Source organism: Chiloscyllium plagiosum, unplaced genomic scaffold (genome assembly GCF_037043375.1).
Source record: "Chiloscyllium plagiosum isolate Xiang-an unplaced genomic scaffold, Cpla_swu_hap1 HiC_scaffold_11, whole genome shotgun sequence".
In the NCBI taxonomy this organism is placed as follows: domain Eukaryota; kingdom Metazoa; phylum Chordata; class Chondrichthyes; order Orectolobiformes; family Hemiscylliidae; genus Chiloscyllium; species Chiloscyllium plagiosum.
The window spans coordinates 50,748,919-50,766,277 of NW_028270149.1; the positions used below are offsets into that span (position 1 = coordinate 50,748,919).

The window sequence follows — 17,359 nt, forward strand, 5'->3', positions numbered from 1 at the left end:
AGGTATGTGGAAAATCCAAGGTCCACAGCTACACCGGAACCAACCCCCACCTTTTTCGCTCCATCGATGACTATATCTGCTCTATCTCGTGCTCCCATGAGGAGGTTGAACAGTTCATCAACTTCACTAATGCCTATTAAGTCAAAATCACTTGGACCATCTCAGACACCTCCTTCCCCTTTCTGGACCCCTCCATCTCTGGCGACCAACTAACCATGGGCACCTACTACAAACCCACGAACTCCCAGAGCTACCTGGACTACACCGCCTCCACCCGACCTCCTGGAAAAACGGCATCCCTTATTCCCAATTCCTCTGCCTCAGCTGCATCTATTCCCAGGATGACCAATTCCACCATAGAAAATTCCAGATAGCCGCCTTCAAAGACTGCAATTTCCTCTCCCGTGTGGTCAATGATGCCCTCCAGCGTATCTCCTCCACTTGCTGCACCTCTGCCCTTAAACCCCACCCCTCCCAACATAACAAGGACAGTTTCCCCCACCCCCCCCCCCCCCCCCCACCCCCCCCCACCAACCTCACCTTCCACACCATCAATCTCCGGATACAAGAGATCATCCTTCACCACTTCTGCCACCAACAAATAGACCCTAACACTTGGGATATATTTCCCTCCCCACCCCTATCAGCATTTCAGAAAGACCATTCCCTCCGCGATTCCTTTGTCAGATCCATGTCCCCCACCAGCCCTCACCCTATGCCTGGCACCTTCTGCCACCACAGGAAGTGCAAAACCTGCCCCCCCTCCACCACCACTTCCATCCAAGGCCCCAAAGGATCATTCCATATCTGACAGAAATTTACCTGTACCTCTACCAATATCATCTACTGTATCGCTGCACTCAGTGTGGTCTCCTGTGCATCGGGGAGCCAGGCACCAACTTGCAGATCATTTTGGAGAACATCTCTGGGACTCCCACATCAACCATCCCCACTGCCCCATGGCTGAACTTTTCAACTTCCCCTCCCACTCTACCAAGGACATGCAAATCCTGGGCCCTCCTCCATCGTCAAAACCTGGAGGAAGAACACCTCATCTTCCGCCTTGGCACAGCATAATTTATTGACCAATCAATGTTAGACTTTGTCTGCCAACCCAACACTCTATAGTAGCACATTTGACTCTGTGTCAGAAGGCTGTGTCCAAGCCTTGGACACAAATGTCTGGGCTGACACTCCAATCCAGCACTAAAGGAATTAGTGTCTTGGGAGTGTCACCTTTCATTAAAAAAAACCTTAAAAATAGGTCCAGTTTACTTCCTCAAATGGGTCTAAAAATCCCCTAGCACTATTTTGGAAGGCGAGCAGGGGAGGTGCTCTGGTCAATATTTCTCCCTCGAACAATATGACAGAAATCAGTTATCGAATAATTATGATGCTGTTTGTGAGAACTCATTCTGTACAAACTGGCTGACCCATTTTCTTCAACTGTGACTATATTTCTAATGAACTTTTATTGGTTATGAAGTGTTTTGAGGCATCTGTGGTCATGAAAGGCCCCATATATAAATGCAAATCTGCTTTTTTCTATGTGTATTGTTTTCAATTTATGAGCTTCTATGAATTTCTGGAATGTCTTTTATGAATTTGTAAAAGGATAGCACAGGGATTCATGCTTCAGTATTATTTCAACATGCAGTCACTTTATTTTTGGATAACTTGTGAGAAGGCACAAACAAAGTCTGTATCTGTGTGTCTTAGCCGCAGCTTGATTTGAAATCTATTCTGAATGGTATCTTTCATCAATGTGTTGCTGTAATTATGCATCATTCTTGCCAACCCGAGGACGATTGCAGTGATTTAATGGTGCAGTGGCCCCACACAATTCCTATTTTTAGAAACTAAAATACTAATCTACAAGTCTATTCAAGATCTCTGCTGCTGATTTCCTATAAAGTATTTGTACCTGAATGCAGCTTAGTAAGCTTGTCATGGGTTCACAAAATGTAACAAGCACGGCAAAGAACGGTAGCCATGTTTCCAACACTGGGTCACACACAGCACAAGACTTGATTTTTGGAGGTTTATCATCACTATCCCAGGACATCACTGCAGGGATTCCTCAGGGTAGTGTCTCAGGCACAACCGTCTTTAACTGCTTCAATTCCCTATCATCGGCATCCTGAAATTACCATTGACTAGAAACTGAATTTGACCAGCCATATAAATAATGTGGCTACAACAGTAGGTCAAAAGCTTGAAATTCTGTAGTGAGTAACAAACCCCCTGTCTAGCGAGAGCCCATCCACTATCCAAGAGGTATAAGCAAGATGTATGATGGAATATCTCTTCACTTGTCTGTATAAGTGCAGCAATGTTTGAGGCTTGACTTCATCCGTAACTGGACTGATGTACCGTCAAGTATTTAAACTACTGGGCCGCAGTAGTAGCGGTCTGTATCATATGTAGTGATTCGCAAAGTTCCTTCCAAACCTGGGACCTCTACCAACTAGAAGGGCAAGGAAAGTAGATGCATGGAACACAACCTGAAAATTCCCCTCCAAGTCCTATGTCACTTTTACTTGGAAATATATCACCATTCCTTCACTGACACTGAGTCACAATCCTGGAATTTCCTCCCTAACAGGACTGTGGGTGTAGCACTGCGGATTCACTTCAGTATTTCAAGAAAAGGCTCGTCATTGCCTTTCCAAGGACAGTTAGGGAGAGGCAAAAATTGTTGATCTTGTAAGCAATTCTGAAATCCTGTGAAATAATTTTTGTTAAAATGAACCAGCTCTAGAATTCCCTTTTTATACTTCACTGTGTCATTTTCCCCCCCTTTAACGCACTTAAGACCTAAGTCTTTGACCAAACTGTTGGTCATCTGTAACTTCTTGAGTGGCTTTGGTGTCTTACTCATTTTGTAATGCTCCCACAAAACACCATATGACGTTCCTTTATCTTTAAAGGCATAATATAAATGGATACAATGTTAAAGTAATCAGAATAGAATGCTCTGTTTCAAAGTCTTCTCGAGCAACTAGAGTTTCTACTAAGTGCCTTTCTAAGTTCAGGCTGTTTTTGGGTATGCAGCATCTCCATGATTGTCTTTACCTGAATTACTTACTGCCTTGAGTTGTATGCTTGACAACATCTAATGCAGCTTTATGATACAGTCCATTGATTAGAATTTACAGTCTTCCTGAAGGTCCAGCCACAACTCTCAATAATACTTAAGGAGTTTGTTTCATGTAACTTAGAAGGTTTCTCTTCCTTAGATTATTTATGGAATGGGTGAATATAAACTCCTCTTTCCAAAGAGGGTTGTGGATTCTAAAACAACTGCTACATCATTCCTTTTAGTAGTTGGTTTTGTGGTTCCCAGAATAACATGTTTGGAAAAGTTAAAACTGAAAATACCAGGAATACTCAACAGGTCTGGCAGCATCTGTGGAGAGAAAAACAATTAAAGTTTAAGGTCCAATTGCATCAGACCTTTTTAGTTCTGATGAAAAATCATGGAAGAAGTTGGTACATTACTTCAGTTTTCTTGAAGCTGATTGTAAGAAACATAGAAAATAGGTGCAGAAGTAGACCATTTGGCCCTTCCAGTCTGTACCACTATTCAATATGATCATGGCTGATCATGCAATCTCCGTATCCCACTCCCACTTTTTCTCCATAACCCCTGATCCCGTTAGCCACAAGGGCTACCTCCAGCTCCCTCTTGAATATATATAAAATGGATTGGTCCCAACACCTTTCTGTGGAAGAGAGTTCCACAGGTTCACAGCTCTCTGAGTAAAACAATTCTTCCTCATCTCAGTCCTGAATGGCTTATCCCTTATTCTTAGATTGTGGCCCCTATTTCTGGACATTCCAAACATCAGGATCATTCTTCCTGCATTTGTCTGTCCAGTCCCAACAGGATTTTACATTTCTATGGGATTTGCCCCCACCCCAAAACCCCATTCATCTAAATTCCAGCAAGTGTAAGCCCGGTCGATCCAATCTTTCTTCATATGTCACTCCTGCCATCCTGGGAATCAATCTGATGAACCTTCGCTAGACTCCCTCGATAGCAAGAAAGTCTTTCCTCAGACTAGAAAATTAAAACTGCACACAATACTTAATATGTATCCTCACCAAGGCCCTGAATAACCGCAGCAAGACATCCGTATCCTATACTCCAATCCTCTCACTATGAAGACCAGTATACCATTTAGCTTTGCTCACCACCTGCTGTACCTGCATACCAACCTTCAGCAACTGTTCCACCCTGACACCCAGGTCTCAATGCACCTCACCATTTCCTAAACTGCTACCATTCAGATGATAATCTAACTTCCTGTTTTTGCAACCAAGTGGATAACCCCATATTTATCCACATTATATTGTGTTTGCCATATATTTGCCTGCTTAGCCACCCTATCCAAATCACCCTGCAGCCTCTTAACATCCTTCTTACAGACACACTGCCACCTCGCTTAGTGTCATCTGCAAATTTGGAGAGATGGCATACAATTCCTTTGTCCAAATCGTTAATGTACATTGTGAATATCTGAGCCAAAGTTGTTGAATACATTGGAGAACAAATCCATGCTACATTACATGCTAGCTTTTGAACCAGCAGCTAGTGGACAATCACTAGATTACAGTTCTATAGTGAACATAAACTCTTAATTAGCTTGGCCTAATGATTGTTCCTCTTGTTTGAGCATTGACCGGTTAATTGCTGAAGGAAGTTGAGCCCAATCCTGTCCACATGAATGAACTTCCAGCTGTGATTGCTGAATGACAGTCACAAGCAGGAAGCCTGGTTGGGTTATTTGGGTTTTTTTTCTCATCTGAGAATTATGACTGGGATGGTATAACATTGCAGAGGTCAGCAACACTACCTCTGTTCAGATCAGCTCAGTTAGTATAGCTACTGGGATTTGAACTCTGATTTTGCTTCTCTATATGGTACAGCTAAACATCAGATAAATTGCTCTCTTTACTTTTTCTATTCTTTGCGCATGTTATGTTAGAGAGCTTTAAATTAGTTGCAGGACATATCACTACTCTTGCCAGAAATATCATGAGAAAGTTATTAGTGAAGCTTATGTCTCCTGCAAAGGTTGTTCTGGTTCCTGGGGGTATGTTTCCTTGGTAATATTTAACAAGTGGCTAACAAAGTTATTTCTTTGCACTTTGAAAAAAATTCTCAGTGAGGGATTTTTGGACTCAGCCCTGACGTCTGTTTTTTTGCTTAATTCACACTTTCAGAACACACAGGGAGATGTGAGCTATCCAAGATGAGCATACTAGTGGGAGAAAGTTCAAAGCTGGTAACTAACCCTAAAGGTCACTTGTTTTAGTCCTGGTTTGTGTTTTATTAACTGCAAACAATTATAGCACCAGTTTCAGCACCATAGTTGGCCTAAATTCTTCGACTGCTTTTGGTTAGACCCAGATTGGGGGTATTTGATGAAGATTGGATTAGTCTTAGTTATAGGTTTACATGGTTAACTAGCCTATGGAGGCTTTTTGCATTTTATTTTTGAACAGCAGCTCCAGGCTGCTGTACCAGTATGCACAGCTTCTCTGCAATGCCAGCAATTTGATGTAAAGCGATTTAACCTTTAAACTGTATATAAGGTACTTAGTGTCCTGACCACAAATCAGAACTCCAGTAATGTTTACCATTTTTGTGGTTGCCATATTTGATGCCTCTGAGTGAGCCTAACAGTGACTGTGGCCATTTGTACTGAATTATAGGCAGTTTGTTGCACTTTGAAGCTAGGCCAAGTAAAAGAAGGGAGAGACTGCCTGTACGTAAGTTAAGTTTGCATCTGGCACTGAGTAAATTGTTGCCTAGAAGTCACTTAACCATACCACTTTTTTTCTGCATCCCCAAACAATATTTTATGCACAGATGTATTCTAAACTGTGGTTACAGCAACTTTCATAGTATTCTGAACAAAGCCATCAATCAGTTACAAGTACTCACTTGAACAGGAACAGGAAGCACTTGAAACATGTGTATAAAAGTAAACCATTTCTGTTGATAAATGTAGTGATTGTAAACAGTGAGCTAGCTTAAAGTATATTGGAAGGACAGGTTGAAGGACAGCATCTTGGAGCAAGAGGCTGTCCAAACGAATGAAGAAGAGAAACAGAACGTGATAGCTTCAGGAGTTTTAATAATTGTGAGGACAAAGAACACATTTTTGCAAGAGTGGGATAAATTTCATTGCTTACCTCCTGCTAAATTGAAGGATTATTAACAACAGGAATAAAGATAGCTAAAGTAATGAGTCATTGGGAACAATAACATGGAAGAGTAGGCAGGAAGCACTGTATGAAGAGAACTAGGACCTAAATTAAAGTACAGCTTTCCAAAGGTTGGAGTCCCTAGATTATTGTCAGAATTATGTGCAGATTAGCATAATCGATTTTGCAACAGAGAACAAGTGTGGCAAAAATGGGTTACACATCATTGAACTGGTACCATTACTGGGACTGAAAGGAATTATCTTTGGGCTTGGCTGCACCTAAATTGATCTTGTGTCAGGGTCCTAGTGAAAAGGATAGATATGGCAATTACAGACACTTCAATCTAATAATGGGAAGCATAGGTAGTAAAGGAAGTTTTCATCAAAACAAATTATATGGAAAAGAGTAGAGTAACAGTCACAAAGTTTGCTTGTGGCTGTATAAGTGAGGGAAAATAAGTGGGAGGATATAAAGTATTTCAACAGGAAAATTAAATTAGAAACTTGAACAAAATATTTGGGCTGAGGGACAGGTTACAATTAACTTCTCAAATAAGCATTGTTTATATAAATGCAAGGAGTACATGCTGGATACATTGAATGAATTGCAAGTACAAATTCAGTTGGGAGGTAAGGCATGGTTACAGAGACTGTAAGACAGTCAAGAATTGAAACTAAAACTAGCAGGTTAAAGGCTTATATGAAAAATAGAGAAAAGATGGTGCCAACTTTGAAGTAATATATTGTATAAATGCAGAGATTACACAACACATAATCAAGCCAGTGACTTTAATGGGGGATTTAACTTTCATAATGAGCGGTAAAAGGGCACTTACCTGTTGAGTTGTCTCAGAATCCAATTCAATTAGGGATAGTTAACATGGCTTTGTGTGTGGAAAATCATGTCTCACTAACTTGATTGAGTTTTTTGAGGAAACAACAAAGAGGATTAATGAGGATGAAGTGGTGGACATGATCTATATGGACTCCAGTAAGGCATTTGACAATGTTCCTCATGGACTAGTCAGCAAGGTTAGATCACATTGAATACAGGGAGAGCTAGCCATTTGAATACAGAACTGGCTCAAAGATAGAAGACAGAGGATGATGGTGGAGAGTTGCTTTTCAGACTGAAAGCCTGTGACCAGCAGTCTGCCACAAGACTCGTTGCTGGGTCTGTTAGGTTCTTTTTCTTGAGATTCTTACACACTTGATGCAACTGCAATATACCACTTTCTGTGAACAGCCAAAGTTTATTAAGTAAGTACAAACTTTTGGAGGAACCCTTAAATACTCTTCACGGAGCTTATGGAGCCGTGTCAAGAGACGTCCCTGACCAAGGGAACAGTCTTCCCTTTTACATCACCATCCGTAATGCCCACAAGACAACCCCCTGCCACTCTCTGTAGTCACATGCCACTCAAGACAATGTAGTGATTTGATTATTTCCAGAAACAATGTAATTAAATTGATGCTGAATTGCAGGAGGTGGCCATGTAAATTTTTACATTCTGCATGCAAGACAGAGAAATATCTTTCTGATAGGAAGGAGACCAGAATTGCATGCAATATTCCAACAGTGGCCTAACCAATGTCCTGTACAGCCGCAACATGACCTCCCAACTCCTGTACTCAATACTATGACCAATAAAGGAAAGCATACCAAACGCCTTTTTCACTATCCTATCTACCTGCGACTCCACTTTCAAGGAGCTATGAACCTGCACTCCAAGGTCTCTTTGTTCAGCAACACTCCCTAGGACCTTACCATTAAGTGTATAAGTCCTGCTAAGATTTGCTTTTCCAAAATGCAGCACCTCGCATTTATCTGAATTAAACTCCATCTGCCACCTCTCAGCCCATCATGGATAGGATAAATAGACAAGGCCTTTTCCCTGGGGTCGGGGAGTCCAGAACTAGCAGGCATAGGTTTAGGGTGAAAGGGGAAAGATTTAAAAGAGACCTAAGGGGCAACTTTTTCACACAGAAGGTTGTACGTGCATGGAATGAGCTGCTAGAAGAAGTGGTGGAGGCTGTTACAATACAAGATTTAAAAGGCATCTGGATGGGTATGCAAATAGGAATGGTTTAGAGAGGTATGGGCCAAGTGCTGGCAGATGCAACTAGATTAAATTAGGAAATCTGCTCAGCACGTGGACGATTGGACCGAAGGGTTTGTTTCCATTCTGTACATCTCTATGACTCTCATTTCTGTAAGATAACCTCATTTTTTTTCTAAAATCCAATTAGTTTAAATTGTTTAATCTTTACTCATGACAGCCTCTTTATTTGGGGAATCAACATAGTGAACCTTCCTTGAACTACTTCCAATGCAAGTGTATCCCTCATTAATTAAGGAGACCAAAACAATATATACTGAGGAACCTTGATTATCCGAACGAGATGGGCGGGCACTATTTTGTTTGGATAATTGATTATTCGGTTAATTAGAGTCATAGAGATGTACAGCATGGAAACAGACCCTTTGGTCCAATCTGTCCATGCCGACCAGCTATCCCAACCCAATCTAGACCCACCTGCCAGCACCCGGCCCATATCCCTCCAAACCCTTCCTATTCATATACCCATCCAAATGCCTCTTAAATGTTACAATTGTACCATCCTCCACCACATCCTCTGGTAGCTCATTCCATACACATACCACCCTCTGCATGAAAACGTTGCCCCTTAGGTCCCTTTTATATCTTTCCCCTCTCACCCTAAACCTATGCCCTCGATTTCTGGACTCCCCGACCCCAGGAAAAAGACTTTGCCTATTTATCCTATCCATGCCCCTCATAATTTTGTAAACCTCTATAAGGTCACCCCTCAGCCTCCGACGCTCCAGGGAAAACAGCCCCAGCCTGTTCAACCTCTCCCTATAGCTCAGATCCTCAAACCCTGCCAACATCCTTCTAAATCTTTGCTGAACCCTTTCAAGTTTCACAACATCTTTCCGATAGGAAGGAGACCAAAATTGCAATATTCCAACAGTGGCCTAACCAATGTCCTGTACAGCCGCAACATGACCTCCCAACTCCTGTACTCAATACTCTGACCAATAAAGGAAAGCATACCAAACGCCTTCTTCACTATCCTATCTACCTGCAATTCCACTTTCAAGGAGCTATGAACCTGTACTCCAAGGTCTCTTTGTTCAGCAACACTCCCTAGGACCTTACCATTAAGTATATAAGTCATGCTAAGATTTGCTTTCCCAAAATGCAGCACCTCGCATTTATCTAAATTAAACTCCATCTGCCACTTCTCAATCTATTGGCCCATCTGGTCAATATCCTGTTGTAATCTGAGGTAACCCTCTTCGCTGTCCACTACACCTCCAATTTTGGTGTCATCTTCAAACTTACTAACTGTACCTCTTATGCTCGCATCCAAATCATTTATGTAAATGACCAAAAGTAGAGGACCCAGCACCGATCCTTGTGGCACTCCACTGGTCACAGGTCTCCAGACTGAAAAACAACTCTCCACCACCACCCTCTGTCTTCTACTTTTGAGCCAGTTCTGTATCCAAATGGCTAGTTCTCCCTGTATTCCATGAGATCTAAACTTGCTATTCAGTCTCCCATGGGGAACCTTATTGAACGCCTTACTGAAGTCCATATAGATCACATCTACTGCTCTTCCCTCATCAATCCTCTTTGTTACTTCCTCAAAAAAACTCAATCAAGTTTGTGAGACATGATTTCCCATGCACAAAGCAATGTTGACTATCCCTATTTAGTCCTTGCCTTTCCAAATACATGTACATCCTGTCCCTCAGGACTCCCTCCAACAACTTGCCCACCACTGAGGTCAGGCTCCCTGATCTATAGTTCCCTGGCTTGTCTTTACCACCCTTCTTAAACAGTGGCACCACGTTTGTCAACCTCCAGTCTTCCGGCACCTCACCTGTGACTATTGATGTTACAAATATCTCAGCAAGAGGCCCAGCAATCACTTCTCTAGCTTCCCATAGAGTTCTCGGGTACACCTGATCAGGTCCTGGAGATTTATCCACCTTTAACCGTTTCATGACATCCAGCACTTCCTCCTCTGTAATCTGGACATTTTGCAAGATGTCACCATCTATTTCCCCATAGTCTATATCTTCCATATCCTTTTCCACAGTAAATACTGATGCAAAATATTCATTTAGTATCTCCCCCATTTTCTGTGGCTCCACACAAAGGCTGCCTTGCTGATCTTTGAGGGGCCCTATTCTCTCCCTCGTTACCCTTTTGTCCTTAATATATTTGTAAAAACCCTTTGGATTCTCCTTAATTCTATTTGCTAAAACTATCTCATGTCCCCGTTTTGCCCTCCTGATTTCCCTCTAAGTATACTCCTACTTTCTTTATACTCTTCTAAGGATTCACTCGATCTATCCTGTCTATACTGACATATGCTTTCTTCTTTTCCTTAACCAAACCCTCAATTTCTTTAGTCATCCAGCATTCCCTATACTTACTAGCCTTTCCTTTCATCCTGACAGGAATATACTTTCTCTGGATTCTTGTTGTCTCATTTCTGAAGGCTTCCCATTTTCCAACCATCCCTTTACCTGCGAACATCTGCCTCGAATCAGTTTTCGAAAGTTCTTGCCTAATGCTGTCAAAGAGATTTCCTCTGGGGCTTGGAGTTTTCTGTGAAGTCTGCTCCTCGTTCAGGAGACTAGGCAGCAGCACATCGCATGTGAGACCCTGTCCCCACCTCTTGCCCACCCCCACCCACCAACCCTGAACCCCTGTCCACCCCCAACCACTTTCTGACCCACATCCGCACCACTGCCCCCAGCCGCACCCCCACCACCTCCCCAACCCCCGGGACAGCCGGTTTGTACACCAACAGTAATCTGCTGATGCCTTTGTGGGGTAAGTCTCTAAATAGTGCACACGTGCTTTCTCTCGCTCTCGCGCTCTCTCTCACAGGCTTTTTACTGCAACTTTTTGACAGGTTCCACCTTTGCTCTGTACAGGACAATGTTGGAGAGATTATCTGGGGAAAGGGGGATTTCGGGTCCACCCCTGTGTAGAATTCCAGGGAAAGTAATTTGAAGATGGTGCCTGGACTATCCAGGACTGTTCTCGGAAGCATTTCAGTGAGCCAAGTTGGTTTTTAATCATTGTACCTGTAAACAAAAGACGCAATCAGGGTTAAAACAGCTCTTTGACGTAATGTTTCTATTAGGACCTTGAGATCCCCTTTGGATAATCTGATATGCGGATAATTGATATTCGGATAGTCGAGGTTCCTCTGTATTACTCTAGGTGAAGTCCCATTGTGTCCTGTACAGTTATAACAGCACTCCCTTACTTTTATTCTCCATTCCCCTTGTACTAAAGGCCAACATCCTGTTGGCCTCCCTAATTACTTGCATGCTAACATTTTGTAATTCATGTATAAGGACAGCTAGATGCCTCTGTACCACAATAAGGCCAATGAAGCTTGTCTGTTCATGTACATATATCATTAAAAAGCAATGAATTGTTACAGAAAATAATATAAAAGGCTAACAAAAGTTTGCTTTCATATTTAAAGATTGAAATGAAAGGATTAGAAAAATTTATGATGCAGCTGTGCGGCACCATAATTAGATCACATTTGGCAAACTCTGAACAGTTCCATGCACTGTACCTTAGTATCCTAACTTTGAGGGGAATGAGGCATCAATTTACTGAAATGATTCAGCATTGCAAGGGTTAAATTACCATGAGAGATTACAAACCAGAGTAATAGCCCTGAGAGTTACAAAATATTGTGATGAATAAATGGGGTGAATGATGGAAAACGTTTCTGCTGATAGGGATGCTAAGATTAGATTTTCGTGAGTGAAAGTAGGAAATATTTCTACACTGAAAGGGGATTAGTAGTTTGGAACGCTCTTCTGCCAATGATAGTTGATTCTAATTAATTGTCAGTAGTTTTAGTTATCAATCTCAGATTTAAAATTAAATGTTATGAGGCAACAGAAAATATGTGGAGTTGGATCTCAGCAGTTATGATCTCATTGGATGGTGGGACAAGCTTGACAAGTTCAGTAACAAAAGGAGAAATTGCTGAAAAAGCTCAGCAGGTCTCGCAGCATCTGTGAAGAGAAATCAGAGTTAACATTTCATGTCCAGTGACCATTCCTCAGAACTGGGATTCAAGAATCAATTCCTGTATGTGTCCAGTTCCAAATATGAACTGGATGATATTTTTTAGTGAGGATCTGTGTATAGTACAAGTTACTGAATTGTGACTACATAGAAATACTTGTGTATTTGGATTTTTAAAAGATATCTGATAAAGTGCCATTTTAAAGGTTAATAGGAGATAAGATCTTGTGGTGTGATGGGGTAATACATTAGCATGGGTAGAGGATTGGCTAATTAACTGGGATATTTTCTTTTTTTTAACTGTAACTAGTCATGTGACACAGGGATCCGTGTTGGGGCCTAAATTATTACGATCTATAGTAAGGACATGGATTAAGGAATTGACATATTGTAGCCAATAGGCTGACAATAGAAACGTAGGTAGGAAAGCAAGTTGTGAGAAGAGCAGAAAAGATGGGTTAAATGAGGGGACACAAAATTAGCAAATGGAGTATAATATGAGAAGATGTGAAGTTGTCTGTTTTGGTTGAAGCATAGAAATGCAGTGTATTGAATGGATCAAGACTACAAAATGCTGTAATGCAGGAATATCTGGGTGTCCTTGTAGGTGAATAATAAAGTCAGCTTGAGCATCTCCGGCTATGCCAGAATTTGTTGCCATCTTTAATTGCCCTGGAGAAGCTGTTGGCCTCTTTTGAATGACTGAACTTTGTGTTGTAGGAAAACCTACTGAGTGATTAGGAAGAGAGTTCCACAGTTTTGACCCAAGAACTTGATTGATGACCCCTTCCATCACTTAGCTAGAGATAGTAAAGTTAACATTGCCATAGTTCCAGAGGACTGCTCTCTCGTCAGAGAGAGAGAAATGACAGGTGATGGTTTAATCTGAGGACCACCACACATCAAGCACCGCAAGAGCGCGGTTTAGATGGTTGGACCTTCATGATGACCTCAGTATAGTGATTGGAACCAGGCGGATCCCATTGACTGAGATTCTTGATTGGCCCAGTCAGGAAACTCTAACTGACCAATCTAAACAGGGAATTTAAAATCTCCTCCTTTTTCGGGACTGACTTCATGCTGACTGGCCACTGCCAATTACTGTGCATAAGTAAATAAAGGGTGAAGGGATACTGGGCTCTGTGCAGTTATTTCACTCGGCCTACACTGTTGGTGTCATTCTGCATCACAAACTACCCATCCAGCCAACTGAGCTAACTGACCCCAGCTGGTGATCGAGAGTAGACAGATACGATGGTTTTGGACCAGGCTGTGTTTATTCTGCTTTGTATGGACAGGCCATTCCTGGAATATTTTTCAACACATCTGGTAGATGTGACTGTTAGCAGGTGTGCTAGAACAACTTGGCTAGAGGTATGGCTAATTCTGGAATCTTCAGTACCAATGCCCGAATGATATCAGCGCGATTTTGATTTTGTCAACCAAATTTTTAAAATTTGCTTAAATTTTTTTTTAAAGTCAGTCAAAAACATTCAGCTGACTGAAAGCAAGACAAACTTGAAAATGCTGAGTTAATACAATCTTTGCAGATGAACCTGGAATCCCTGTTTTTCAGGCTGCATAATGTCAGCAACAACAATATGGGGAAAGTGCAGTGGATGCTATTATAATGAACAATGTGTGTTAAGTCTTCAATTTATATTGGAAGTTGAGTTCTGAGATGCACTACAATGTCAAAATTCTGTCCTGATTGCAGCATTCTCTTTCCGCAACCCATCTTCATTTGAAAAATGCAGCTCCTTTATAGAGAGAGAATGATTTTTAGGAACTGTTGTGCAACAATACCTGCTCACCTTATACACTGTTTTGCCCACTTTTGGATTACAGTCAATCAGGAAAGCTAATGTAGTGATAGCGCTGCTGAAGAATGATGAAGATAAGCTTAGAGGCATTGACAGAGGAATGGCAGAAGCAGTGACTAACTACTTTATCATCTTCAGTCAAAACTGAGGTATTTCTGTAGATACTAATAGTGATGAACTCAAGGATATTAACAGAGCTTGGAAGGAAATGGAGAAAATAATTGACCAAGTATTACACCTATAAAAATATAAAATCCCAAGTCCAGATGGTATCCAGCCAAATATATTCAAGGAAACTAAGCATCAGAAGTATCTTTGTAATATCTGTTATATCATTGATATTAATGAAATCAACTTCAATATCTTTACTAAATCTGGTAGAAGAACCTGTAGTAACAAAATATCATAATAGTATGCATTGATTTTAAAAGGCTCAGTCATGCTGAAAGAGTCTGGTAGAATTCCTTGGACATAATGGCAAGGGTCAATCTCCTATTTTGGTTTTCAAGAGGCCTTTTGGATAGTATCATATGGTAGGCCATGACAACAGTTAGAGCATGTGGAGTTAGACTAAGTAGCTGATTAGAAAATGAATTGGCTGTAAAATAAAGTCGTGTAGGGTTGAATGCATTAGATTAGTTTGGAAGTGGTGTTTAATAATATCACTGTTATTTTATTTTAATGGCCGAGACTTAAACAAGTAGCTTACCATCAAAACCTGCTGATGATCTATAGCTAACAAGGAACTGTAGAAAATCTATAGGCTGGGTAGTTGTGGCAAATTTACATTAAGTGGATAAATGAGAGCTTGTATACATTGGTAGATAAAACAAAATATCACTTCAACCTTAGAAAATTGGGTTGAAATGAAAAGGGATGTAGGTTAAAAATCATTAACAGAAGCATCACAGATCAACAAAGCAAAAATAAATATTAATAAAGCATTAATTAGTCTGAAGGGATGTAACATTCAAAAGTGATGAAGGTGTAAGCATGTAGTCAGGCTGCACTTGGAGTTGTACAAAGTACAAGTTTGCATATTGAAAATGACTGGAGAGCAATGCAAGCAAGATCTGGATGCGAACAGAGGTGAAACCAGAAATGAAAGATTTTCTTTAGGTATCAATTAGGATTAAACAGGTTGATGCTTTCCCTAGAGTCAACCTGATTGAAATCATTGCTGATATGAACAGATTGTACAGGTAAAGTGTCCATAAATACAAAGTACTTATTCAGTAGAGAAATGAGAAACGTATATACTTAGTTTAGAAGGTGGAATCCAGTACCATAAGAGATGAGACCAACAGCTTAAATGATTGCAGAAGAATATTAGACAAGAGGAAAACTAATAGAAAGGTATGCTTAAAGGTAGAGAAGAGATGGATGGAATGCAAGGAAACTTGTGAGGAAGGTAAACACCAGCACAGACAGTCTGGGGCAAATTGTTTTATTCTGTGCTAGAAATTCTATGTAATCCGTGTGTTCATGAATTCACGTGTGAAGGGCATCGATACTACGTTTCATCAGCACTTTGTTTAGAATTTGTCTTGGTTTTTTGCATAGCTAATGTGATTTTTCTTTGCTTTCTTTACAGGTGTACTGCACAGGCCACCTCCTCAACAGCAATCACTAGCTCAACTTCTTGCTCAGCTTACTATAGCACATCTGCTGCCAAAGCCGAGCTGTTGAACAAAATGAAGGACTTACCAAATATGGCTGAAGTGTGTTTGGAAGAGGAGGAGGAAGAGGAGGAAATGTTGATAGAAAAGAAGGTATTAAGTTTTTTTCCCAGATATAGAATTGTCCTAGGTGGTGAGAAGAGGCACCTGCTAAATAAGGTTAGCAGGCAGAAAGGTCTAAAAAGTAATCTGAAAGCAACCCTTCATGGGACATGTAAGTACCAAGGATCCATTATTTGTATGGAGGCCTGTGTGCAGACTTGTCTCATGTATCATGTGGTGAAAGTTTTATACTTTCACATCATTTTGGGCAAAGGAACTCTCTTCTAATCAATATTTTTTCTTATAAATTTCCACAGCAGCAACTGATTAGCAGTCTTAGCAGGAAACTCTCTGTATTGCATGAAGCCCAGAAGAGCCTCTTGGAAGACATCAGTGCAAACTGTGCATTGGGGGAAGAGGCAGAAAGACTGGTCAAGAATGTCTGCAAACCAAATGAGTTTGATAAGTACCGAATGTTCATTGGGGATTTGGATAAAGTTGTAAACCTGTTGCTGTCTCTCTCAGGCCGACTTGCTCGAGTGGAAAATGCCTTAAATAACCTGGATGTTGAAATGAGTGAGGAAGAAAGGGTAGGTATTGTCAGTCAATGCTAAATTATAACTATATTATGGATGTAATGCCAAAGAATGTCAAGTGGAATGGGTCAGATTTCCTCTTTGGCTATGGCCATTGCCTGACACTTGTGTAGCATGACTGAATTGGATTAGATTCCCGACATTGCGGAGACAGGCCATTGGCCCATCGATTCCACACCAACCCTCTGAAGAGTAACACACCCAGGCCTATTTCCCTCTTACTAATGCGCCTAACACTATGAGCACTGTAGCATGGCCAATTCACCTGACTTGCACATCTTTGGACTGAGAGAGGAAACCGGAGGAAACCCACACAGACACTGGGAGAAAGTACAAACTCCACACAGACAGTCATCCAAGGCCGGAATCGTACCTGGGTTCCTGGTGCTGTGAGGCTGCAGTGCTAACCACTGAGCCACTGTGACTGTTACTTTTCATGTAAAGCCTACCTTTTCCCCATAACATTTGATTCCATTACTAATTAAAAATTTAGTTCAGCCTTGAATATTCTTTAAAAACCCAACCTTGAATGCTCTTTAAGAATGCAGCTTGTCACTTGTCAGCTTGAATGCACTTGTCAGCTCAGGCCTAGATTTCAATCCACTCTTGCTGCATTTGAACATGAACTGCTTCAGTGTCTGAGGAGTCCAATGTCCACAGTAGGGTATTGAAGACCCTGTTCTCATGCATCAACTCGAATCATGATGCATTTCCATAGTAATGAATACTATGATAGTATCACTGATTGATTGTTTGGATCTTGTCAGAAGAGAGTGAAAGTAGAGTGGCACTAGATGATTTAGTTACAATCAATATGTGAAATTCTGTATTGTAATGACTGATAGCAAGATCTGGTTTTAAATATTGTGAATAATTTTGACATTTCTGTTGCATAAGAAC

At 41.0% G+C, this 17,359-nt stretch overlaps 1 protein-coding gene across 6 annotated transcripts in view; it reads left to right on the forward strand.

The window, feature by feature from the left end:
* LOC122557232 (uncharacterized) overlaps positions 1-17,359 on the forward strand; it is a 152,458-nt gene that overhangs the window by 126,624 nt on the left and 8,475 nt on the right. For 5 of the 6 annotated variants that reach the window (XR_015758658.1, XM_043704693.2, XM_087992046.1 and 2 more), the window contains 2 exons: positions 15,737-15,914; positions 16,181-16,453. Coding sequence is in view for 5 of the 6 variants with exons in the window: in XM_043704693.2 (XP_043560628.2) it covers positions 15,737-15,914; positions 16,181-16,453 (451 nt within the window). In the remaining variant the exon portion in view is untranslated. The remainder of the gene's footprint in view (positions 1-15,736; positions 15,915-16,180; positions 16,454-17,359) is intronic. The other variant, XM_087992045.1, reaches the window with a different exon arrangement.